General features: G+C 43.7%; 1 protein-coding gene across 10 annotated transcripts in view; it reads left to right on the top strand.

The window, feature by feature from the left end:
- Ptprm (protein tyrosine phosphatase receptor type M) overlaps positions 1 to 27,830 on the top strand; it is a 715,625-nt gene that overhangs the window by 146,662 nt on the left and 541,133 nt on the right. For 9 of the 10 annotated variants that reach the window (XM_052750177.1, XM_052750181.1, XM_052750178.1 and 6 more), the window contains exons 1-2: positions 22,989 to 23,119; positions 23,816 to 23,938. In XM_052750177.1, coding sequence (XP_052606137.1) covers positions 23,002 to 23,119; positions 23,816 to 23,938 — 241 coding nt within the window. In that variant the 5' untranslated portion in view covers positions 22,989 to 23,001. Of the gene's footprint in view, positions 1 to 22,988; positions 23,120 to 23,815; positions 23,939 to 27,830 lie in introns of those variants that run through there. The other variant, XM_052750180.1, reaches the window with a different exon arrangement.

Raw genomic sequence — 27,830 nt, forward strand, 5'->3', positions numbered from 1 at the left:
GGGGTGCAGTGGGGATTGGATACAGGGAGCACTGTGCAGATTGACTAGACTTCATTCATGTGTCGTTTCTGGTTACTCACCCACACCCTCCTTGCTGCTGTTCTGGGGCCCTGGGCCATGCTCTTAGATGCCAGCCCTTCCTGCCTTTGTTTCTCTTTGCTGTTCTTCCTTGGCCTTCAGTGCGGCTGGCAAGTACGTGACCTGCTTTTTTACAACTGTACAAATGTGTCCTTACCTTTAAAGATATTTTAAGTATTGAGATTCTCAAAGAGGCTCTATGTGTATATCCCTTAAAGTACTTACTATTATGCTATTTCTGCCCTGTATTAAATATCATTGTCTATATTTAATCTTCCAGGCTGCACTGCACCATAGTGTTAGCACTGGGTATATTTTGTTCTGTAATCTAGTGAAAAGTAAGTGAAATGGGGAATGTCTTTTGATCTGTTACATTAGCTACCAGTGGCTAGTCACACAGTGCTGAGCAGTCCTGCCTTCATGGAAAAATTCTGGGGACTGAAAGGTTTTTAGGTCTCGAGGGTTTGGGTGGCCTCCCCCATCTTACTACTCACACCTCAGTTCGATGTTGGAAGTGTATTGTCTGTATAGCAGTGGAAGCCTTGTGTGCTTCATGCTTAACGTGTACACCATGGAAGAGTTAAGGTTGCCAGGGTGACTGGAACAACTTATAAACTGCTCTCTCTTAGCCTGTTTACTTGTTGGCAAATGGACCACTCAGAGTGCCTGTAACTCATTGTTTTGAGTCTAGACTGTGGAACTTTCCTGCAAAGTTCTTAGCATAGTGATGTGTATGCTGTAGGTTTCTACTAAAGGATCATTGCATGTGCTGTGCCTCCTGTGGGCGTCACACCTAAAAATGAATGCCCGTCAATCATGTGCTGTGACAGGAGGCTGGCACCCTCTCCCCAGTCTCTCAGTTCGGTGGCTATAGTAAGGTGCATAGTTTCCTGGAAGGGAGCCTTGTCCCCTCTGGTTGCGACTATCCTGGCTTTACTTTTCCTTTGTGGAGTGGATGCTGGCCATTGTCCTCTAGTGATGACCCTAATGGTTGATAGTAATCCACAGACAGATTAAAAAAAAAATGGCATCAGGGAAGTTACCTTTCTAAGCCCAATATCCTTTGTAATTTGATTCTATGTTTTGAGACAAGGTCTAACTGTGTCACCCAAGTGGGACTTGAATTTGTAATCCTCCTACTTCCATGGCCTAAATGCCACCACACCTGACACCTTTAGGAATGTTACTACAAGTTTCTATGCCAGTCACGGGTACTTTCCGTGAATGAAAACACACAACTTCTCAGTGTTTGGAATGGCCACTGTGAAGCACCGGATGGGGTTACTTCTCTAAGTGGCCTAACCTTTAAGATTGGCACTCCGAGTCTTAGGAAGTTTTCATTTCCAGTGTTGTCTCTCTGCCTCTGAGGAGTCTCAGCCTGCAGGGATCCATCTGCCCGCACTGGCTTGCCTTAGCGGATGCTCAGTATCAGCCTCCCTACCCTGTAATTGCTTTTATCCGTTCTCTAGGGCAACAGCCAAATTACAGATCCCTGGGGAGGAAGTGTTCTTGCAGGGGAGTTCCTGTTTATGGGGACGGCTGTATACCCACTGATCAAGAACCATTGCTGTTCTGTTGGATCACCGTCTAGTCTTCTAGTTCTCTTTTTTAAAAAGGGACATCTTGTAGGACTCAATTATTTATGTCGTGAACATGTTGTTCTTCACTGAAGATTCTTTGAGTTTAAACACAGGATGTGTGTGTATGGTTTAAGGTATCTAAGCACTAGGTAGATAAACTCAAAAATGTAAACACTGGAATTACTGGGGGAATGATGGTATGAGGTAGCATTGTAAAGAGATCCTGCAGAGTTTTCATCTTCCACTTTCCAGGATGTCATAACTTCAAAGCAGAATGCTGTTAAGATATAGTGAATGAAGCACTGTTTGTCATTTCTAATAATTTTACAAAGGATTCCTGCACAGAATTTGGGATAAATGGATTTAAATAGTGGACCGTTAGTTAATTTTCTAAAGATAGTACAGAGACCCCTGGCATTTTCTCAGTTGTGCAGAATTGCTGAGGCCTGAGGTCCCCACTACCCATTCATCTCTCCCTCAGGCCATTCACCCAACCATTCACTCATCATTTATGGTACCAGGAAAGGAAGTGGATTTAAAAGTGCTTCTTTGAGAAATGCAGTTAAGTCTTTCTAAAGGATTTCTTTGGTTGGAAGGACCTGCTGGGGTTTTATGTAGCAGGTGAACTCTGGCCCTGATCAAAGACTTGAAACATATGAGTCTCAGCTGGCCAGAAGGATGAGCACTACCCAGAGACTGTGGAAAATGTATATTTGTAAAGTTGTTAGCAGTTTCTCCTGAAAGTGAAAGTTTAACTTTAGACTGGGGATGAAATGGGATTGATTGACACAGGCAGAATTTGACTATTACGTGGGTGGGTGCTGTATTAGCCCTTCAGTTCTCATAACAGTGCCTGGCCTAGTGCTTCCTACCTGTAGTTGTAGCTACTCCAGAGGCTGAAGTGGGAGGATTACCTGTGTTCAGGTCTTAGAAGCCGTTTGGACCAGGACAAATGGGAAAAGAGTGGGTAAAAGATGCCCCGTACCAGGTACCGTTGGCACATAACCTTTGGAGATGAAAAGCTTAGTCTGGATGGACTATGTTGAGGGAAGGTGGGAAGATAACAGAAGACCAGAAGGTGGGATTCAAGGGTTAAAAAGATGTAGCAGGTACAGGAGGGGTAGGGAGTTGAAGGAAAGTAGGGAAGAGGGAAATCCACCAAAATGAAATATGTATGAAAATCCCATATATATATATACATATTATAATTATATATATACATATATATAATATATATAAAATCTCTAAGTTATTCTGAATAGAAAGGACAGAATCCATAATCTAATTCTATCATTTACTGCCTGTGTGGTCGCTTACTGTTATCTGTCTTACTTTGTATCATTTTTCTCAGCAACAAAAATAGGAACTGCGATGTTCATCTTATCAAATTTAATGTGTTGTTGTGAGGATGTTATGCGATAATGTGTGTGAAAGGGGTGGACACTGTGTTATGTTACATGGACAAGTTAGTTAATATTCTTATACTTGCTCCAGTGCCTGTTTAATGAAATCTTTTCTAACAGTTAGAGGAACTCTCCCATCCTAGGAAATGTTAGGCAATTGCCATTTTATCTCTAAATGTTTACCACATGATTATTCTGAAATATGAAAGCTATGGAAGTACACACAATCGCAAGATGAATTTTGAATAATATTATATTCTTCAAATAGAAAGGGAATGACTAAAAAGAACCTGGTGATTTAGCAAATTAGACAAATGGGACCCTGGCTTTATTTGGGAAATGGGCACCAGGCTTTACCATTGTAGGATTATGGATGCTGTCAGCTAATGTCATCATATTTGCCTTGAATATTTGGGACATAAAGCAGAAAGGAGAAATTTCCTTAATATGTTTTGGTCTGTCGAACCATTTTACAGAGAAATCCATGCTCATCTTTTAGACTGTAGATTAAAACCACTCATACCAGCTATGAACATTAATAATGCGTTTATTTACATAAAAGTCAAAATGCATTATTCCATAGCTCTTTTCCTGGGCTTAGCATGCTCTTCTCTGGGAGGCTTCATGATTGTCCTGACAAAACTACAGAATTCATCTAACAAATGGGAATGATTACTGCGAAATCAGGCTTCTTAGACTTGCCTGCAATTAGTGGGAGAGCATCATACTTAGATTTTTTTTTTTTTTATAGTTAGATTGATGGGAGAAAATCCTTTTTTTAAATCCCAAAGCAGACTATATATTTAAAACAATTACTTAGTAAAGGCACAACTTCCAGGTGAGAAGATGGCTGTTGACATGAGGGACAGTTAGGCCGTTCTTATCTCTCCCCCACCCCATCTAGTTACAGAGGAGCCGTGAATACAGAGGAGGAGGAATAGGTTCTAAACAGGCTATAAGCCTGCGAGAACTACAGATTGGGCACCAGGGACCAGGCTAGTGTGGGCAGCTAGGGGGAGGGTAAAGTGGCCAGTCCTGAAAATGGGACCCATACTCTTCCAAGAAGCTGCCTAAGCCTGACTGGGCCAAATTTGAACATTTGGGTCATATGTCCATGGAAGGTGATCATCTGCCCAGAACTGTTGGGAGAAATATCATCGCCAATGCTGGAGTTGTCCAGTGGCTCCTAAGCAACACTTAAAGTCTCCCCAAAAGTGACATAGATGTTTGTGAGGATCAAAACTAAGAGTCACATGTCTACTGGTGATGTGGATTTGGCTAGCTGTCCATCCCAGTCTCAGGTCCTCACCTTCAATGGTCTTGTCAGTTCATCCAGCAGGACACCAGGCTGCCTTTGCACAAAACTGTAGACAGTGCTACTCCTAAGAGGGTCTTTAGCTGCCCGAGAAGAACTCACATTTCTCCTTGACCTATTTACCATCCGTAATGGGGCTGATGAGAAAGAGGAGATGGGCAAGGAAAACTTGTACCTTTGTGAGCAGCCTAGATGATACTGAGATGTGGGGTGTCACGTGCTGGACTCACTCTGGAGTTTGCACAACCGTGTGGTGAAACTTTGGACCTTACCCACCGTGTCAGCCCCTGCCATAACCAAACCGCCTTAGAGCCTGCTGGAATAAAATGAAGTGTGATCAAGTTTGAGGTCACTGTTTGAATCATCCTCGTATATCTCAGATTCCTTATCCAAGGAAATCCTTGGCCTGGTGTGCTAACTCCCGGGCTGGACTTGGCAGAACCCTTAGGTAGCTTTAGGAGGCACTTGGGACCTGGAGAGGGCATCCAAGATTCCAGAGGGCTTCCCACAGTCTCTGGACATCCTCCTACTTTGTCTCCCAGTCATACCTGCTTCTAGTTTATTAAGTGTAATCGTTTTTTTCTATTGTGCGTGAGTTTTGTCATCTGAGTAAAAAGTCGGACACATTATAGGGCTCTCTTCCTCCATAGAATCGTAGATCTGTGTAAGCAGCTTATTTGTGGCACCTGTTATTTTTGGTGTCTTGTGCATTAAAGATCTTCCAAGTTCTGAGAATAAACTACTGAGGTCTATGCCTTCTGCCACCAGGGAACTAGCCAGAACAGAGAACAGTCGAGGCTGCTGAGCACTTGGCTTGGCCCTAGAGTCTTTAAGGAACACATGTGTAGTTTTCATGACTTTCCAGATGGAGACGGCTCAGGGGTTACAGAAGACCCTGGTTTGACTTCCAACACCCACATGACAGCTCCCAACTGTCTCTGACTCTAGTTTTGGGGGACTCAACATCCTCTTCTGGCCTCCCAGGGAACCAGACATGCACATGGTACACAGGCATTTAGGCAGGCAAACACTCACACACATAACAAAAAAAAAATAGGTAAATAAATAAACATTTTGTTATTTTCAGGTTATTTCTGTTTACATGTAAATAGTTACATGTGGCTAGGAAGCCATAGTGAACAGATTACTCTAACGGGGTAAATAGGAACGCACAGGACATAGACCTGTCAGGGATGGAAGGCCTTCTCCCCTTCCTCAGTGTTTCTGTAGTGAGTGGACTGCCTGCCATAGCCCCACCTAGCTTAGAGAGTGCTTTACGATGTAGTCCAGTTTGGCCTTGACATTTCTGTGTAACTGGCCGTGAGCTCAACCCCGCTGAATCAGCTCCAGAACACTGGAGATTGCAGATTTGAGGGGGCTCCAGCCATCTCTGCCGCCGTGTCTTGTTTAACCGAGAGGCACAGCTTTCCACCTTCCCTTGATAATCTCATTCTAAGCAGTGACAGCTGTAGACCCCAGGAGCCTCAGAGATGGTGATGGATGAATCCATTGTAGATCAAAGACCTTCACTGCACACCCTCCACGTGACTCGGAGAACAGAAGGCCGTGTTGACTTAGGAACCCACAGCCTTCCTTTCCATTTTGGGACAGCTCCAGTAGGGCTAACCCCCAGCTAGATGTCCTGGGAAAACCTCTAGATGGATTTACCAGTGTTTCACTGCAGGATAATTTTAGAATTCTTTCCCTCATCTTTCGATATAACTGGTTTGTGTTCGCTCTGGGTGAGACAACCATCAGAGAAGCCTTGTCGCGCCTCATGGAGGGTTGGTTTCCGGTTGTTGACTTGTTCTCATCTGGAAGTTTTTTTTTTGCCCAGACAAGTCCCCAACATGGTTTTAGGAGGAGCCGGTAGCCTTGGGGGAACACAGCTAGCTGTGGTGGTTGAGGGGCTACTGGAGGGGGGCGGGGGAGTCCTGTGGGGCCCCGCCCCTTTCCCATTACAGCTCCACTTAGCTGGCAGAGTCACCACCCACTGTTTTTGTTGGCAGCATTATTGCAAGTTGTGTATGCTAAAAACCACCATTTTTATGTCAAGCTATTTTGACAGGGCTTTTTCTCTTTAAATAGTAATAGCTCATTAATTGCCTTACTCCCTGTAATCCAGAGCTTTCTCGGTCTCCTTGTATACCATGGGGTGTCAGAAGCTATGAGCCAATAATATTTTTGAGTGAGACGGTGCGTATGTCTAAAAACAAAACACAAAACAACAAAAACCCCAAACCAGCTACCTTGGTCCAGTGGCATGCGCATGTCTTGCCTGTCCCTGGACTTGGAGTCTAGTGAAGTGTAATTACAGACCCATCTTGTCCAGACCTCTAAGTCTGGCTGAAACCATGTAGAAACCATTTGTACTTACAGGGTCAGGTGCTAAGGATGAGTTATCTGAATCTACTGCGCTGCAGCTTCTACCTCACATCTGTACATCCTCAATCCCCTTGGTAGAGCTATTAACAAACAAAACAACCTTTCCCAGAATCCCTAGAGTTAAAACAATTCCACTTTTAAGTGAAATGATTCCCCTCCCAAGGCTAGCTCTGTCTCTGCTCTGTCGAGCGTTTAAAATATCCATTTAGTGCAAGTCAGAGATAAAAGCCTGTGTGTGCAGATACCTGAAGACGGCAGCTATCTACCCCCATTGTGACAGGTAAGTGCTGGTTAACTTGCCTTTTTCACATCTTAGGCGAAATACTTATTCACTTTGGGTTTTAAGGCTGGGCATCACACTTGATAGCATTTCCCAGCACGTAAAACGGTCTGAGGTTTTGCTGGGGAAATTGGAGGCACAGAATAGTTCTCTACCTGAAGCTTATTTTCCTCTGTTATTGCTTCAGTAACTACAAAAGGAAATACTGTGGGGATAAGTTTAGTTCTGATAAGCTGAACTTTAATCCACACCCGTTGTTCACTTGGAAGTCCTATTGTTTTATGATTATTTTCACATGAGCCTTCAGATGACGTCTACGCCTCCTAGTCAATCAAGCTTGTTAAAGAGGATTTTGTAGCTTTTTTTTTTTTTTTTAAATTTCAAAGTCTTCCTCCAAATTACTTGGTGGAGTTAACCTTCTTTGTTACTAATTTGGAAACCACCTATGTGGTCTCCGACTGTGTTTGGGGTGGGTTTAGCAGCATGTACAGAGTAGGTGTAGCTGCAGAGAGGAGAGCATCTGCCCAGGTAGCAGAAGGGCTCCCAGATGGCCATTGTGAACCATTTCTGCTGAGCATTTCAGGCCTCCCCACATCTGCCCTACCCATCTTGTGTCTTCCTCTGCTTCTGTTCCCTCCTCTGGTCTCTTTCAGCAGTATTCTTCCTCCACATTCACTCCCAGCTCACTTTCATTTTATTCTTCATTTCTAAAAGAGTACCTACCAGATGAACTCTCAAAGTGTCAAGCCCTTAAACACCCCGAGTGGAGCAGTGGAGGCCAGCGATGAGAGGTTAGAAGCAAAGGCCCCAGCAGTGCTCACAAGGATCCTGTTGTGATCTCCTATTGGCTTCAGCAGAGCCCAGCTCACAAACCCAAGTGCCCTAGACAGACACACGTGAAACTGTGCCTGTCTCCTGATCCTAGTGAGATAAGCAGGGTTTTTGTTGTTTTTTGTTTGTTTGTTTTGTTTTTTTATGTATATATCATGGGCAGGGGAGGGCTAAGGCCAGCTTGGAGGGTGAAGATATCCTTGTGCAATATCTAAGGCCAATATACTTGCTATTGGAAAGCTTCCCAATAGAATGTACTGACTCCAAGGCTTTGGGCCTGTGCAGCTTGGTTCTAGGTTCTTTCTTTCTTTCTTCCAAGGGAACTGACGGGTTCAAATTGTCTGTTGAAAGCTTCACCTTCCATTTTTCTCTGGTCCCTCTCCAACACCTCCAGCTGTTGAAGACAGCCATAGACATCCACAGCTTGTCTGACCTTTCTTTCCCCCCTCCACTCCCATTGGTAACTTGGCGTTTTATTCCCACTGATACTCACTTCTGGCTGTTCCAATGCCATAGCCACGGTCTCACCCTGTATTACCATGCCACTTCAAGTAAGTGATTTTGTGTCTTAGAATTTTGGGCTCTCGTCTGCAAATGAATGGAGCTAGGGAATGCCATTTTGTTTGAGTATGTGCGCTTGTGAGTACACTTGCATGCGGGGATGTGCATACATGTTTGTTGGAGAGGGGAAGACACGTCATTCCTCAGGTGCCTTCTAACTTATTTCTTAAGACATGACCACTCTTTGGTCTGGACATGCCCTCATTGGCCTGGAATTTACCAAGTGGGCTGGCTAGCCATCGGTGAGCCCAGGGGACCTACCTAGAATAGTTACCAGGTGCCCGTGATACTTGTGAAGAAATAAAGTATCCTTTGATGAGCCCGACAGTCACACTGCCTGCGATTCTTCTTTGTCATGGTATGGCTTTGTTCCCTGTATGATCTGTTCTCTTGAGGATGAAGCCACAGAGTGGATGGAAATGATTTGGGAGGTCCTAAGACGTTACAGAGTAGAACTCGCCTCCCTCTGCAGAGGTCAAAGATGGAGCTGGATTGTGCATCTCTTACTCCTTAGCCAATCAGAAAGTTAAAGGAATGTGGGGTTGATCAGGGCTGTGGGAGAGAACTTCCTGTAAGGGTTTGGAAAGGGGTGCGTCTGTATAAGTGACTAAGGGATGCAATGTTCTTAAGCAGCCTGCCCCTGTGGCTTGGTTTTCTGTGGCCTCCTCTCAAGGCCATTCTCACCACTATTTTAATGTCCTGTCTGATAGAGTGCTCTTCAGTTTAATTTCCCAAGGGACACTGTGATATTTGGGGTCATGATTCCGACGATAATGAGACAGATCAAGCAACTAGCAGTCATGGAGGGTCACATAGCCCTACGGGAAGTAGTAAAGCTGTCACAGAAAACACGGGCGAACCAGATTTCCCAGTGAAACAGTAGCCAGCAAGACCCAAAGAATACCAAAACTTAAATTATTAATTAGTACACTAAAAATTCAAAAAATACATATGAATGGGTGAACATGATGTTAAGCCACCTTCATGTCACAGTGTTGAATTGCATTTGACCACATGTGTGCCATGTATTCCTTTCAAAGTTGATAGTCAGGAGGCTGTGCTGAACATTGATGTGGCTCAGGAGATACTGGGTGTTGATTGGATCTGCTTAGATAAGTGACATAAACTCTAGTCTCTGGTCCATATTGTACCATACTGTGGCCTGTGTCTAATGAATGTCCTTTGTAGCTTTAGGGAACAGGGTGGCATGGCTGTGTCTTCTTGCGTAGACACATGAGTTGGACCTCTCCTAGCATTAGTACAGACAGGTCATGAAATGCCCTCCTGGACATCTGGTAGCCAGTGCTCACTGTGTCACTGGGAGTCCGAGTGGACAAACCCCAGCAGGGATGATCTTGGATGTATGAGAATGACAAGTGTTAGTGAAGATCTGACAGTCAGGAAAAAGGAAGCTGGTACCTCCTGTGGCAGTGGTCTCAGTGGTCTCAAGAACATGCTGTGAAGTGGTCCAGGCAAAGGCACAGAAGAACATTAGGGCCTGATGCATGTGTAAGAGGGGAGGCATGGTGTGCCCATGAACATGAGTGTGGAGTAGAGGCACACTGTGCACCAGGGGTCATGCCCTTTAGCAATGCAGTGATGGTAGTGTGAGTTCCCCAGAGATAGCTGAGTGATCGTGGGGCATGTTTTTCAGACTGCACGATGGCTTGAGTGGGCAGGGAAATGGTTGAATGGCCCCATCCAGCCGTGGGATCACTGGTGAAGTGTTCTCCATACAGTTCAGAGCCTCAGTGCTACTGTCCACAGCTCAGATTCAAGTGAGTGCATGGAGGAGACCAGGACCTATGCATTAATAAATGACCCCTGCCTATCTGCTGCAGGTGGCCAATGAATTATCCTTTGACTGAATGCCAACTTGTTCCTTAGAATTTGTCACCCTGAGGAGTTACAATATTTCTGCAGACACATATTTGTCCTGGGGAGACAGATCTTGTAGTTAGCTCTGTTGGATTCTCAAGCTCATCCGGAAACTCTGGGTTTCAGAATCACTGGGCCACAGAGTAAAGCAGGGATCAGAGAAGGACAAGGTCATGGCAGCAGTCCTGTAACCGGGAACCTTGGAAGAGCAGAACAGCCTTCTTCTGAGAGTGGAAGAGTTGGTGGTTTCAGAAGTATTCTTATAAACATGGGAGGGAAGTAAAGATTTTGTAGCCAACTTGTAAATCAGGAATGTATTTGCATTAATGTCTCCGTGTTGAGGGTCTAGATCTGACCACTCCCCCTGAAAGAGTAGGTCAGTCCACATGTTCCCCCTGACCTAATTCAATCTTCTGCTTCCCCCGTGGGTTTTAGTTTTTAATTTTGAAGTTAGCAATAGAAGATGGTGAAGTAGAGTGAGTTTCTTTATTGAGTGTTCCTGGTAAGAGACACATTCGCTGTCCTGTAGTTAAGGTCGGGCCTACATTTCTTTAATCAACACCTCTATGAAATTTATAGAGCATGTGGAGGGGAAACATCAAGATTAATGCCACTTGGTTTTCACTCCAGGCCTAGGAACTTTTTATCAGTTGGGTGTGCTGCTGTAAAGTGCTGAGTATCCCCTCATTTTTCTCTGAGTCCAGGGTAGAGTGAGTATATTATTAGGTCCTTTAAGTGAGACCCAGCAACTCTAGAGAGGTAACAGTTGCCAATGTGATTGTAGCGATGGTCAAGGCAGGAGAGAGAGCTGACCACTTTGAATGGTGGTTGGAGTCCCAGAGTGCCACATTTGATCACTGGTTTTAATGTTCCAGACACTGAGCTAGTCTTTGAAGCTTCCTCTAGACATATTCACAGCCCCTTGATACATTTCTATTACTTAAGCCAAACCCAGTCAATGGTTGTATTGATTTACAATGGTTTAGTTTTCATTCACAGTGTGCCCATAGTAGGTTAGGTTCAATATATGTGCCCAATATGGTCGAGGCCCCCTCCAAGTTTACAGAGCATCCTGTAAAACAGCTTCAAAGCTGGGATTCATCGCACATGCCAGCCTCCCAGCATGCAGGCCACTCAGAGAGAGATGCGGGGGCCAGTGTGGGCTTCATAATACTCAGTCACAAAAAGACCAAGACATTAAACAAAAAGAATGAGAGAGAGAGAGAGAGAGAGAGAGAGAGAGAGAGAGAGAAATAGCATTTTAGAAGCTCTTGGGATGGTCCACCTTTGTGTTCTGAAGATTGTAGCTGGAGCTCTAATTCAGTCATGCTAGTTAATAGACTGGTCACCACCAGCAAAGAGGAAAGGCAACATATGCCTACTTACCAGAGAGATAGGAAGAGAATGGGTAAGTGGTTCCTAGAGTATTTTATACACCATCTACAAACACATTTCACCCTGACAGCATTCTTAAAGGTGGATGGCACCCTAGATGGAAGGATGGGGTCAGCTTTTAAGTTTCCAGGGTGGAGCTCACCTGTATCATGGGTGGTGAGTACATTCATCCTGTTACATCCCCTCCTACATCTGTCAGTTGCCTTGCCCAAAGCCATAAGACTGGACCCCAGAACTGCTTCCTGGACCAGCTTGCTACTCTCAGACTGCCTGCTCTTTGTAGTTCACTATAGATTACAATCTACAGTGTGACCAGATCATGGAGCAAGCACTGAATTAGGACAAGACAGACACACTGACTACAGTGACCTTGAGAAAGCTAATGTTCTTAGTTCCCTACGTTTGGGCAACTAATTGGTCCTAGCCAACGACTGGCAGCGAAGCTGACTCACTGCACTTTTGTGCTTTGTAAGCCTCACTCCCAGCCAGAAGGATTTTGCCTAGAATCTGTTATCTAATCTTAAAAATTATGTAACAAGTATGACCCTCAAAGCTTGCTCTCTTTAAGGACCAAGGACCGTTGACTAGTTTTCTGTCTCACACACTTGAAAGATGTGTCACATGTCCTGCCAACATTCTTTTGTATGTTTCACGTGTTTCACGACCACGCCGTGACTGGCTGCCTTTAAGCAGAGCCCCAGTGCACTGCGTACAGTCTGTGTTTGCTGTTGACTTGTGCTGAGGTCTGCTAAATAGTAGCCTCATTATGCAGATTCTTAGAATAGCAGACCCGGGATATCTTCGCAGAGTCTTGCATCCAGTTGCTGACTCTCTGCTTTCCTTTTCATCTGGATCCTTTAGGACAAGGAGAACTTCAGGGTGGGCTTTTGTTCTTTCTCTTGCCTCCTGCAGAATTTTTGCATTGTTCCTTTTTAACTCTCTCTGTCCCCTGAGTTATTTTCCTATCTGGCTTCAGTTGTTCCCTCCACTACCCCTTCTTCTCCTCCCCAGTGCCTGATGATATGACAGAGACCTAAGTCCTAGTTGGGAGAGTGGGGCCGAGAGAGGGAGGAAGAAAGGGAAGAACTCTAGGAATAAATAAGACTTCTTGCATTGTTGTGGCCCGGGTGTTGATGTTCAGTGACTAGGGCCCAGGGGATGGCTTTTCTCCTGTCTTCCTTTCTGCCAAAGATTGAACACCATATCGATTCTGTTCTAACCTTTGTCACAAAACTCTTCCCCTAATTCTAAGTATTAATGAAAAACAAGCATTTTCTGGTACCTGGGGGTGAGGGATAAAGAGATGAGCAGCAGAACATTTTTTTTCCTATTTCAGTACTTACAGTGTGGTAGGGCCACAGCATGGCCACTGAGAGGTTGAGCTGTGCTGTTGTAAGAACACCAGAATGATCTCTTCTTTATAGTAGTGGTTCATAGGAAGGGGCAGCAGATTTTATCTGTGAGATAACATCAACAACAGGGACCTCAGAGGGTGGTTTCTATCCTGAGATTTGAAGAATAAATAAGAATATTCAGTCTAGATCTTGGGATTGGCATGCGACTGTGTTAGGTGGATGCAAGGCCATGTGTGCAAATGGGTGACAGATGAGTAGTACAATCACTGGAGGTAAATCAATGAATAGCCATAAATTGTTAGGTATGATATAAAGAGAAGGTGGGGTAAAAATGAAAAATAATCTAAAAAGGTAGATGGGCTTAACACCCCTGCCATCTCCCCAGACTAACAAAATCAATGTTATGTGTTATGATAAAATAAAAATGTTTTCCCATGGGCAGTTAAGAGTCAATGAATGAATAGACTTAAGTATAGAAGAGGAAGTGTACAGGATGTACTGTAGGGAATAGTTAAGTTGGAGTGGGTCAAATCAAGTGAAGCCCTGGGCTGAGACTCAAACCATGGTGTAGGAGGGATGAAGAACTGATAGAGAAAGCCTTGGGGAAGTCATTTGGATCATAAGATGTTGAGCAGAGAGCTTAGTGACCCAGTCACTATAGACAGTGTCAAGAAACATCTGTTTATTTGCTTTTCTCTTAGAGATGCTGTGAACTACGTATAGTCATCATCTTGAATCCATGGCCATACTTTGGCATGTACCAACAAGTTTAGCCTTCTCTGTTCCTATGGATGGCTAATAATAGCTGTTATAGAGTCATATATCCTCCATAGGGAATAGGTTCTCAGATTTTCTCATGGTCAAAATTCTCCATGAAGAATCCTGTATGGGACTTGGGAGACTAAAAACAGCACACAGTTCCTCTGTCATTTCAACAGTGACTTCAGGTCCCCTTGGCATTGAGAGAGACAGCTGTTTCCTCAGATGAGCATACAATCGAGTGACAGGAAGTTTTGACACACTTTAATAAAACATGAGGTCTTTAGACCTGAGAATTACACCGAGATGCCTCCTCACATCAAGTGCAGAGGATGAGGGAGCAGAGGTCAGTCTCAGTCGGGAGAAATGTGGGGTGGGGAAGAGTGCCCATTCGTTCTTCTCATTCCTCAGTCTCAGTGGGTCTGGGGCATCTGGTTGACAGGCTTTGGTACCAAGTGCCCCAATTCTCTGCTCCCTGCTTCCCTTTGCATCCTGGGATTCATGGGAGCCAAATGGACCTTTGATGTGAAGACCCCTTGCCTCTTGAATCCATGACAGGGAGAAAGACATGTTATTGACAAACCCAAGACTTCTTGGAATCCACCTCCCTGATCCCAATTTAGCATATTCATCTGGACAAGTTACCCTATGTTATATTAGTCATTCCCCTACTTATAGGGCATTAGAATAAATGGTTTATAATACCAAGAGAATACATGCGATGGAGTGTACCTTTTCCTTATAATTTGATTCTGCTCAGTGAATATAATGGATATGTTCCTTGAGGTACACTCATTTAGCAAGCATGATTGACTGGCTGAATTCAGGAGTTTATCTGCTGCTTCAGACAATAACTTATGCTAGTAAAGTTATCAAGAGATAGATTTGTAAATCATAGCAAGCAGGCAGAAGTGCTCCTGGGCACTGATGGAATCCTACCTCCTGTTAATTTCCTGCATTTGTCTTAGCATGATCGTTTTGTGCTTGTTGAGTGGATCCACTTAGGAGAAATATGACAGAGAGATCAAGGGTATAATATCTGGGAATGAGAACAAGGGATTGAGCTTAGAGCCAGCCCTGATGTTCTATTGTCCTTCTTCATTTTTGAGGTGTTTATGACTAAACTCCTAAGTATATTGGGAACTGCGGTGACCAAAAGGCTTTGTTTGGGCACTTTTTGATGAATATAATGTGTCTGGCTACTTGTGGCAGAAAATATTTAGGTTTTAACTTACAGATCTTTTTCTAGTTACACTTTAAAAAGTCAGGTGCATGAATGCTGTTAGGCTTGAACATGTACAGTACTATGCAGACATAATTTATCAATAACAAACAGAGATACAGTGTTTTAAAGAAAACAATGTCTCTTTTCTTAAGTGCTAAGGATGTCCCCCATGGCCTCCCTCACAAAAAGTAAGCATTTTAGCACTGAGCTGTTCTCTAGTCTCCCAAAACCTGATAATGCCTTCTTAAACTATTTGAAACTACCAATCTAGAGCAGTCTTTTTAAAAATAGGTCAGTGATTAGATTATTCTGGGACCTTTTTAAGAGCCATAGATCCCTGAGGCTGGTCCCAGGAGTTTCTAGTTAAATGTGTTATTCTAGGAGATTGATTGTCAAACAGTCTATGTTAGAGTCACTGGAGGCTTGCTGAAGCCCAGATAGCTAAGGGCCATAGTGTCTGACTGAGGAGTTGGGGTACAGCCTGGAAGCTTGTGTTCCTATCATGGTCCTACAGATGCAGCTAGCCCTGGGACCCCCATAAACCCCACTCCAGTGAGGGAACCTGAAACACAAGTGATTCAAAGGATCACGTGACCAGTCCCGACCAGACAGTCTTCTTCCCTAAACAGAGTTTTCATTTATCATTCCTCTGTCTAAGGCAAAGACAGACAGTCCTGATTTCACAGTGCAGTGTCTGCACTGTCGTGTGAGGACAGGAGCATCAGGTAGACTCCAGCCACACAGGGAGTTCTTGGGAGTAGGTTAGTTCAACCCAGTAGCAGCCCTGTGAGGAACATAGTTATGTTATGTGCTGGAAAACAGAGTCGTCACTAATCATCTGAAGGATGTAGAAATAGAAATAATGACCCTACCCATTAAAAACCAAAGGTTTTTAAAATCAATAAGGGAAAAAAAATAAAACCAAAACCACTTGGCTGCTTGCTGGTATCCAGCCTGTTTAAATATTAGGAATCCGTAGATTGATAGGGAATGAAGGCTGCGGTAAGGGTAATAAGCCATAGAAACTTTGGAAACAAGCTCATTTGCTTTGCGCTATGCAAAACATATCCATGGGCAAATGGCATGTTTTACAATAGAGCATCGTATTAGCCATTTAAACGCCTGCGCGATGTGTAAAGACTGCTTGCTAGATTAAATTATGTCGGAGAGCATTTCTGTAATGCTTAGTGTCTGATCCACTAAACATCACAGCACACCCACAAAGTTTCAGAGGTATCGTATACTTTTACTGTGTGGCAGGCAATTAAATGCCAGTGTTGGTGTGATTTAAATGAGGAAGGTGGTGGCTCTGGTATGTGGGTATAGGCACTTTTCCTGTAACTCTTAAAACAATGATGTCTGTTGTAGATCACTTCCTGCTTATCCTTTGGATTGGGTAGCTTTATAGCTGTTTGTCTTTCAGAGTTTTTAAGATTGAAATAAATGAGTAGAACCGCTGGTGGTTTCATATATTTTAGGAAAAGAGAACACTAAGCATTAAGTCTTTGGGGGAGTATCTTAGCACAATTTTTTTTAAATCTGTTTTCTCCATGGAGAGACTGATTTAATACGTTTTATGCATTTGATAAAGCCTGCCTTAAATGGGGTCATTCTGTATTTAGAACAAATGAGTAAAATGCTCTAGAAAGTCCCTCAAGGAGTGCTGCAGTCTTCCACAAAGTAACTTGAAATGGGCTATAATTACAATCATGAGGACGGCTGGAGTCTGTAAGTCAATTCCACCTGTTCAAGGCAGAACAATTCAGGATGCATGTTTGTCTTACGCGCTCATGAAATGGACATTGGATTGTCCCCCACTTGCTTCCTAGAAGCCTTAGCTTCAGGAGTTCCCTTCCTGTGCAGGCCATTAGCAATCAGTGTGGTATTGACTGCCTTCGGAGAGGTCTGTGAAAGGTGCTGGATGGAGGAGAGCATGAGATTTGCAGGTAGACCTCGACTGAGCTGCTGGCCATGAACTGAAACTCCTGGGTAATTGGGTGAGCTATTTGATCACACTAAACTGCCATTTGTAAAAATAGGAGTGGGCAGTCAGGATCCCTTCAGGAGACAGAAATCATGCAGGAGCTGGAGCATGGGAAATGGCCTATAAAGACCTCACTACATTGTTGGAAGGAGAGCTCTGATGGCTAAGGGATGGCAGAGGATGGAGCAGCCCCATCCCAGCACAGACATGGAGATGAGCCTTGCCAGGGCCAATGCTTGAAGGGAGTCCTTGTAAGGCTGCGCCTGCAGACATAGGAGGGGATGTGTCCTGGAGAACAGTACAAGCTATACAGGTCAGGGCTCCACTGGGGCTCTCTGCAGAGGTCCTTGAGGCGGCACTTTAGGACAAGCTAGTGTTGGAGACCTCAGGGCCAGAGAGGGTGCCTGCTTGGTGCACTAAGGACCTACCAGCACTATAATGAGGCCACCTCTTTCTGTGCTCTCTTTCCTACATCCTCTCCCAGAGGAAGCTTGATCTTCTTGCCAACAGGACAGGAAATGTAGATAGAATGTATAGACCAGTGGGCCTCACCCTTCCTAATACTGCAAACCTTTAATACAATTCCTCATGTTTGGGTGACTGCCCCCACCCCCGCAACTATAAAATTATTTTCATTGCTACTTCATAACAGTAATTTTGCTACTGTTATGAATTATATTGTAAGTATCCATGTTTTTCTGTGGTCTTAGACAACCATTGCTAAAGGATCATTTGATCCCAAATAGGGTCACAGTCCATAGATTGAAAAACCACTGACCTAGATGGTCTAGACACTTTGCAAAGCAAGCACTATTAAGAGGAGTTAAAGCTGGTGACTGGCACAGGAATCTGAAGACTATTGGTGCTTGCCTGTAGAGTTAAAAAAAAATTCAACTGAAGGAGATACAATACACCTATATGTCATGTTGTAAAATAAGTTCTTTGACTATATTGACATGAATATCGTGACATATTGAGATAGAAGACTCACACTGTGTTTGAGGAGTAGACAAAATAATAAAACATTGCCCTTAGAATGTAACTGGCATTTGTCCACTTAAGGAACTGGTCCCTGTGACTTGCAGAGCACGTTGGAGATCACAGGCCTGCTCTCTGGCCAGCTTAAAAGAACTCTCACGTACTGAGTGTCGACCTGAACCTTCAGCCTAGACAGTCTGTTTCAGGTGGTGCCTTCTGCTCCCAAACCTTAGATACTTTTTGTACCAGCTTAGAAGCCCCTCTGGAATAAAGTTGGGAGACCTGGATCTTCACAAAGCTCAGGCAATCAGGGTGGAAATGATCCCTGTGTCTCAGCAGAGAATCATTTGGTTTGTAAAACGGGTGTAAATGTGATCTGGATCAGGATGGTATGACTGCCGGGTACAGTCAAGGGAAATTTATTTTTAGATTTATTTCCGTGTATGTCCCACTTTTGTGTGGGCACCCACAGAGGCCAGAAGAGGGCATCAGGTCCCCTGGACCTGGAGTTACAGGTGGTTGTGAGCTGCCATGCGGATGCTGGGAACTGAACTCCCATTTTTTGGAGAAGCAACGGACACACTCTTAACTGCTTGAGCAACCTCTCCAGCCCCGTTAAGTAAATAAATTAATAATTCATGTCTGTGTGAGCTTGGTTCATATTTGTGAGCACAATCGCCACAACATGCATGTAGAGGTCAGAGGTTAGCTTTGTGTGGTCAGTTCTCTCTATCCACCTTAATGTGGATTCCAGGGATTGAAACTGGGCTGCTTGGCTTAAACTGCAAGCTCCTTTACACACGGAGCCATCTTGCAAGCCCTCCAAAAATACTTCTGGCTACAACCCATGTCAGTTTGTTTTGGCTCTGTTATCTGTCTAGGTCCGACTATTCAGATGGATATGAAACCTTCTAAATTTCCCTCTGGAGTGCGAGTTGGCCACCTCCTTTATACCTTATAGAGTAATTATTTCCTATTACTGTTGGCGAAATGAGCCATTTGTGCTACCCCAGAGAAAGAGGCAGGAAAAATTCCCTCCAGTATGCAAATGGTAATATTTTATTTTCATAAATCAGGACTGACCTTTATAGACAGCTAGGCTTGCTACCTAATTATTGCCAGAGCGAAAGAATGCTGGAGAGCCATAATTTGTAGAGAGTTCATTAACATTTAACCGGCTTATAGTTTTCAGCCACAATAAAAAGGGAAGATACTGAACCACACAGTCAAGTTTGCAGCTGTATCATCTTGAGATCTACCTGAGTCAGGCTCAGTGGTGTTAGGCGTTGGATTAAGATCGTTCTCCTTGTTTGAGGGGATATTCCTTCATACTTTTTTTTTTAATTTTCTGGTAAAATTATTGTAGGCCAATTCTGCATTGAATTTAAGGGAATGCATTGCCCACCCCCACCATCTTTGTGTTTTCTGAGACAGGGTTTCTCTGTGTAACAGCCCTGGCTGTCCTGGAATTCACTCTGTAGACTTGGCTGTCCTCAAACTCAGAGATCCTCCTGAGTGCTGGGATTAAAGGCCTGCGACACTAGGCCCAGCTAAAAATTATTTTTTTTGTAGTATTCTATGTGCATGAGTGTTTTGCCTACATGGATGTTTGTGTACCACATAGGTGCAGTGCCTGCAGAAGCCAGAAGAGGGTGTCAGATTTCTTGGAACTGGAGTTACAGGACAGTTCTAAGCAGCCTTGTGGGTACTGGGAAAGAAATTCAGGTCCTCTGCAAGAGCTACAAATTCTCTTAACCTCTGCACCAACTCTCCAGCCCTTCATTTCCCATTCTTTTTTTAAAATTTAGATACTTGTCATACTCAGATTGAAGTTGAATGCTATGTTGACTACAGTGCAGATAGAATATTGCTCTTGAGTGATTTCCTCTTTTCTATGGGCTTTCAGATACCAGTTTTTATTTTTAAAGTGTAAGTGTGTGTGTGTCTGTGTCTGTGTCTGTCTGCCTGCCTGTCCCTGTCTCTGAGTGTGTGCACATGAGTGCAGGTGCCCATAGAAGCCAGAGAAGGCATTGGATCTCTTGGACCTGGAGTTATGGTTGGCTGTGAGCTGTCCATTGTGGGTGCTGAAATCAGAATGCAGGTTTCCTGGAAGAGAGGTGCAGGATCTTAAGTGCCGTGCCATCCCTCCAGACCTAAGATACCTGTTCTTTCACTCCACTGATTTCATTAAAAACAAACAAACAAATGAAAATACTGAGGGCTTGACTCTGGGACTTGTCTTTTGTTTCAGTGAAAAACTGAATTAAGAACAAAAATTTAATTGTTCTCTCTTTATTTGGTTGTCTCTCCTCTCTCTTCCCCTCCCCTCCCCTCCCTTCCTTCTATCCTCCCTTTTATCATTTTTGTTATTTTTTTGAGGGAGGGTCTCGCTGTGTATCCAAGGTTGGTCTCAAATTCGCCAAGCATACCAAGCTGACCTCTCCCTTGCAGCCCTCTGGTCTCAGCCTAATGAGAACCAGGATTTGTTTATTTCAATGCTGACATCATTTCCTTTTGCCTTTTCCTATTTTATTTCAATAAATCATCGTTACTATCATAAGGTCTCACTGATAAAGAGTGGCATGCGAGGTCACATATCTTCAGGCAATCGGAAATGCACAGATGATCCCGTCTTCAAGGGGTTTGATGGTTACACACCATCTGGGAAAGAGATGTGTTTTCCCTTTATGCGTCCTTTCAAGTGACCAGGCAACACTGTGACGGGTAACTCAGTCCTCACCCTGGCATGGCATGCTCTTACTGCTTTCCATCTGCTGTATCCGTCCACCTCAGCAGCAGGTTACACCGTCAGGGCAACAGCCATTTGGAAGACCAGATCCTTAACCAGCCTCAAGTCGTGTTGTGGACACTTCTATTGTTCCTGCCATTTGAGACTGTGATAAAGGAGTTATTCAGCACAGTGTCTGGGTTTTCTCTAGGCGCCCCTTTGCGTCAACATGGATGATGGTTTCTTTCTTTCTTTTCTTTTCTTTCTTTCTTTTTTTTAAGACAGGGTTTCTCTGTGTGGTTTTGGTGCCTGTCCTGGATCTCACACTGTAGACCAGGCTGGCCTCGAACTCACAGAGATCCGCCTGGCTCTGCCTCCCGAGTGCTGGGATTAAAGGCGTGCGCCACCACCGCCCTGCAGTTTCCTTTCCTTTACTGTTATTTGTGCCACCGCTGTTTGGCTTCCTTCAGGCTGAAACTATTCTCCATGTCACAACTACAACTTGCAACAAAGGAACACTTTTTTTTTTCTTTCTCACAAATGGTTACACAGTCTTTGAACATCTCACCCATATTGGAATGTCATTAGCATTGGGTGCTGGACAGATCCACTTTTCTTCAGAGCTTGTTAAAACTCAGAGAGGGGGACACGTGAATGATCATTTGTTGTCGGATTAAACTTTGAGTTTAATTCTCTACCTTTGATAATGAACTTTGTGTTCCCAGGGGAAGGGTTAGTTGAGACTATAAGTACTGAAAGCATTCTAGAAGACAACACGCTGATTTCACCCTTGTGCCTAGAGCTGCCGACGAAGACATGCTAAAAAGCCTAGAGAGGCTGTCTGGGACAACCTGGGGTTTCCTGATTCCTGTTTGACATTTTCCAGGACATGCAGGCAGATTTGGAAGGAGTACACATCATATCTGCTGATGTAGGTGGAGTAGTCCTTTTCCAAAATGCTAGGGATCAGACACGTTTTGGGTTTGGGTGAGTGTTTTGAAGTCCTTGGGTATATAATAAGATTAGCTATCTGGAGGCTGTGACTGAGCTCTAAACACAGAATTCATTTGTTTCTTATAGGCCTGCACATATAGCATGATGATGATTTTTGCTTTATTTATTCATTTTATCTTATTTTATTTTACTTTTTGTGCACCGGCACTTTGATCTTAACCCATCACCTGCAACTAGGTGTGGAAGTATCTGAGCTTGTTGGACACTGTGAGTGAGCGCAAAAGTTTCAAGTTTAAGAGCATTTTGGATTTTGTGAGTAATTGTGATTATTCTGCAATGTAAATTTTGGTAGGATAACTAATTCCCAAGTGATGGGGTCAAGACTGGCAAAGCTGTCCACAGGCTGGAGGGATGTCCTGAAAATAAGATGGATTTAGTAAAGCTAAGTGGGCAGTCTTGTGAATTGAGAGGTCACACACATATGCACACACACACACACACACACACACACACACACACACACACCACACAAGTAGAAACAGCTTGATGGCAGGTGTGGAAAGACACAGGCTTTCAGCTCAGGATAGACCAGTGCTCTTGCCCAAGCTGTTGTCGGGGTGAGAGGTCAAGGGCAGGAGTTGCATGGGTTCTTGCTCCAGCACAGGGTGCCATTCTTCGGGACAAGTGTTCAGAGAGCACCTGCTAGGGAGCTGACAGGTCTGGAAACCTCACAGGAGGAATTGGGGAGAGCAGAGTATGTATTGCCTGGGGACACTAAGACACAGAACACGACAGCTTCTTTCAAACTGTCAGATTTCCTGTGCAGGAGCTGCGCATTTAACTGTTGCCTTGCGGGGTGGAGGGAAGATAAATGGGTGCACATTTCAAGAGGCAGAGTGGAGACTAGAATGTCTAGGAATGTTCTGGGAATTTTCTACACACAAAATGTGCAGTTTTTCCTGTCTTCAGAGGATTCCTGGTTGTTGTGGAAGGCATAGGACTGGTTTAGGGTGGGGGTAAAAGTTAGGTCAGGTGACCTTCACATTCTGTTTTCTCTCTGGTTTATAATTGCTGTTTTCCTTGCCTTCTTCCTCTAGGGTGTATGTGGCAGGCATAGTACAATAACAGTCCTAAAATTGCATCTCCTTGTCATGAATCCTCACTTCTTACCAACTGCCAGCAGTTATCATTAATATTTTGAATTAATAGGATCCATTTATTATGCAATGATTATGTAATACCTACTATTCATTATATAATGGGTATCAGGTTTTTCATGATCTGTGATCAGTCTCATCATTCACTGTACCCTATGAATCATTTGGACAAAGATCTGCCACTATACGTATTTCAACATAACAGGCATCTAAGAGGCTGTAGAGTGGGATGGAAAAGCATCACTGCACTGAATCACATTGGTACTGAAGCAAGTGAGTTGCTGACCATGTGTATACTGTGTTTTCTATTTTTTATTTAGATAGCTTCATCCATTGTACCAAAACTAAGCAGATGTTTGCCACATGTTTAGCCTTGAAATTTCTGTCATTTAGACTTGTGTTGACTATAAAGTGATGTCCTAATCCACATTGATTATGAGACCTCAAATTTCTTAAACCATAAACTGAAACTTGCTTCTGTGTAAGATAGAGAAGGATGATTTGAAAAATATTTTGCAGGCCATGCCCATCATGTGTGGTATGCCTTATCCTATACAGTGACACCAGTGTTTTAGTGAAAATATTTCTCTTTAATATTTTTAAACAATTTATAATTCTCTATTGAAAACATTGAATACTTGAGGGAATTCTTTTGAAGTTTTGAATGCAAGGTGAATTTTCGAAGTTCAGTGTTCATCTGGACAATGAAAATTTTAGGTTTGCTTATTTCATTTGTCTTCCACCAACATTAGGCTCCTTTTAGAGAGCAACGTAATGTATATGTATTGATAAGGCATGGTTAATACTCAGCAACATTTGACAAGGTTAGGGAAGGGGTCAGTTCCACAGTTCCCAAGTGAAAGGGTCAAATCAGATTCAGTTTGATGTCAAGTAGATGGCTGTCTCCCTGATGCGTCTCCGATCTCAGATTTGGGGTGACTAACCTTGCCTCTATTTCTCCCATTGTAGGTGGCTGCCTCTTTGATGAGCCATACAGCACATGTGGATATAGCCAAGCTGGCGATGATGACTTCAATTGGGAGCAGGTGAACACCTTGACCAAACCAACGTCTGACCCATGGATGCCATCAGGTCTGCTTTCACTGCTTAGTGTTCTTTCTGAAATAGGGGCATCTAGAGAGTCTTGGTCATCATCATAGAACACTGTCTACTGGGTATTGGTTGAGTGAAAGAGCATGTTGTTATGTGAGTGCTGTGCTCCATGGCTGCGTAGCTGGGGAGGATGTTGTAACTAAGAGGACTGATTAAAGGAGTTTAGCCTTGCATCTCTCCCTGTAAAGACGAGTTACCGTTTGCTCTCTGTATCTTTGGGCATACCTTAGCTGGATTAGTGGACATTGCCCAGGTGATCCTTTCTTTTTTTTTTTTTTTTTTTTTTTTTTTTTTTTTTTTTTTTTTTTGGTTTTTTCGAGACAGGGTTTCTCTGTGTAGCTGCGCCTTTCCTGGAACTCACTTGGTAGTCCAGGCTGGCCTCGAACTCACAGAGATCCGCCTGGCTCTGCCTCCCGAGTGCTGGGATTAAAGGCGTGCGCCACCACCGCCCGGCAGGTGATCCTTTCTTAAGCAACAGATATGGGGAATAGTTGGATGTCTGTTCTGGCAAACGTGTGTCAAGGATGGGACTCTAGTTGTAGAATACAAATAGCATGGTTTCCAACATACAGCAGGCCTTGAAGGGAAACTCCTCTCTCAAGCCTCAGAGCCTTAGAGGCTTTCTTGCACCTGGGAAATCATGCTCTTGAAAGCATTCAGAAGATTCATGGATGTATGTTCTCCGTCCACCCCCCGCCGTCCCGCGCCACGCCCCTCTTCCCCCCCCCCCCTGCTTCCAGAGGAATGCTTAGTGAATTTCACACTAAGTAGAAACTACTTACCTTACTGAGCATCAGTGAGAATTCAGATTTTTGAAGGAAGAGCAGAAAGACAATGATTGATCTAATCACAGCAGAGCCTGGCAATTTTGTAGAGACCCTCTTTCTAGGCTGTGACCTTGGCAGTCCTTTTAAAGTCTTAGATTTGCAGATTCATAATTGAAATGGGCTGATGAATGTACCACTTAGTATTCAAACTGCTAAAAACATATTAGTGAGATTTGGGTTTCAGATAAAACACGTTTTTGTACTTTTTCATGAATATAAAGCTTTTCATTAATGTGCCTACATGCAGCAGTAATTAGATTTTGTAGGTAATCTTATAAAGGCAGCTTCAAAGCATGAGGTAGAATCTAATGTTGTTCTTAATAAGCTTTAACAATTATGATGCCCACCATGGGCTTTCCTCTCCTTCCCACATTTAATTCCTTATAATTTTCAAGTCAAGAACCCCAGTCTCTTTAACACTGTGACTTTGCCAGGCTTCCAAGTCTTCACAAGTCTTGTTTGGTTCCCCAGATCACTTTCTCCTTTGCTGTTTTTCCCTCTTTCCTCCAGCGTGTGTGCCTTTCAATGCTGCTTCTGGAGCTAGTGGGTCACTCTTAGTTAGCTGGTCACACTCTAGCTCCCGTGTCCCTTTTTAGCTATGATTGACAGTTAGGAACATGGCTTTGTCCTTGCTGCATTGTGCCTCCCCAGGCAGAGTTCTTGCCCTGAAATCCTTTGAGTCTTTCCCTGACATCTCCCTAGGTGTCCACTGGTCTCGAGAGAAGCTGGGGTTGGGGAGAGTTAGACCTGGTAGATCTGTTTATGCAAGCACATACATGGCTGATGTCATGTGGCTTTCTGTAGGTTTATATATTACTAAGGATGGAAATCAGGGCTGCTTGCATCTTAGGCAAGTGCTCCATCTACCACTGAGCTACACCCCAAATCCCCAATTCATAATTTTTTGAATTTGGTATCTGTTTTCATTACCATGGCCATTTGCATTGAAATTTTTTTCCAATTTGGAAAAAAAAAGTTACTTTTGAAAAGAAGCCTAAATATTGTAGAATCTTCTTCAGCCTGTGCTGATTCTGAGTCATAACATAAGCAACTCACTTGATGAAAAGAGGCTTGCTACCAAGTCTGGTGACCTGAGTTCGATACCCAGGTCTACAGGATAGAAGGAGAGAACCAACATTGTCCTCTTATCTCTCATTGTAGGAAACAAACTCAAGTCTACAAGTTTGTGTGCTTGTTCATACACACACACACACACACACACACACACACACACACACACACACGCGTAAATAATAAATATGTAAGTATAAAAACAACTATTAAAATTTCTTATGGTAAATGGATGGCAGAGAGAACCATATGGCTTTTGTGGGTTGCGTTTAAGGCTTTATTTAACAATAGTATTGGATTTGTTCTTGCATGTGTGTTACTTGGTCTGCTGCTGCATGTAGGCCGGTGCTGAATCGACTCACATAAATAGTCGCCCTCTTGTCCAAATCCAGCCCACTGCCTGCTTTGATATGCCTTGTAAGCCGGGAGTGGTATCTCCATTTTTAAGTGATTGGAAACTTTTTTTCCAAAGGATAATAGTATTTTGTGAGATGAGAATGTCAAATTTCATTGCCCATGGAATTTTCTTGACACACACCTATGGCCGTGCAGATGAACAGTGTGAGCTGTGTGGTCTCAGCTGTTGTTGGAACAGAGACTTGGTGGCATGCAGAGCTACACCCTTCACTCTGTTACTGGGGAAGTTTGCACCCCTGTAAGAGGCCATTTGGGGATCAGCACTTAACTGAGTGTTGTTTTAGATCTTGCCTCATGTTTCTTTCTTTCTGTACTCACATTCTGATTATTACCCAGAAGTACGAGGTCACCTTTCCTTTCACTTCCTGTTTCTGTGGGTTTCCAGTCATCAGCTTGTCTCTCTCCTTTGTCCAGAGCCACGGTCTGGGTTGCACTACTGGGATTCTTGTTAGCAAACAACCCATCAAAATGAATTTCAAAATGATTAAAGCCTAAAATGTCGGCTCATTTTTAGCCTTTTATTTTACTCTCTCCTTTTCTGAAGTCAAAGGAAGGATTTGTTCCTCGGTATCTCCCATGTTCTAGGCTATTCATAACCACATTAAAAAAAACTAAACACAGTATAAAGCTTTGCCCCAGCTTCTTTGAGCTCACCTCTAAGCTGGTTGTGCAGCTCTGGAACCACATGGTTAACACAGATGAATGCAAAGCGTCATGCACCTCTGTGTATTGGAACGCTGCGCTTTTGTAGTAGGCTCTGCACTATAACGGTTTTCTTAAGGGTGAAATGACAATAAACGGAGTTTCTTTTATTGGTCACTGGGCAGCTTGTTTCGTGTGACTTGGTCGTCTTTATTAGCACTGTGGGGACTTTTAAGTTTTACCAGAAGGATTGCTTGTTGTGAGCATGGGAGCTTAGATTCAAACCAAAATAAGAGTCTGGTGGAATCTGTTAGCCCCTGATAGACCACATCACATCCTGTGAGTATCACACAGGCATTTGTTCTAAGAAGTGTTTCATGACCACGGAACAGGTTCCTGGGGCAGGACAATGGTCCGTGTTTCTACTGTATGATATTTGTAACTTACTACTCTCGTTCTCAACAGTGGATATTTTTATTTAATTTAAGTACCTTTTTCAGTACTGGGGAGTGAATTCAGGGCTTTATCCATGCTAGGTAAATGTTCTACCCCTGAGCTATATGCCCAGCCATTTTTCTCCTTTTATTTTGAGACAAGATCTCAGTAAGCTATCCAAGCTGGCCTCGAACTCACTCTGTAATTCCATGTAAAGCCTGAACTTGTGACCCTCCTGCCTCAGCCTCCTCAGGAGGCCTGCACCATCAGGCCAGGCTTTAAAATTGACACTGAAGAGGCTTGAGAGATGACTCAGTGGTTAACACTTGTGCTGCCTTGACAGAGGACCGGGGTTCAGTCCCCAGCACCTATCAAGGGACCTTTCACAACTGCCTATAACTCAACCTCCAGGGGATGTGACACTTACTTTTGACTTTCACAGATGCCTGCACTCAAAACTCAAAAGCAAGTGTGTGTGT

This window comes from Peromyscus californicus, unplaced genomic scaffold (assembly GCF_007827085.1).
Source record: "Peromyscus californicus insignis strain IS unplaced genomic scaffold, ASM782708v3 Scaffold_21__1_contigs__length_65335640, whole genome shotgun sequence".
NCBI lineage: Eukaryota > Metazoa > Chordata > Mammalia > Rodentia > Cricetidae > Peromyscus > Peromyscus californicus.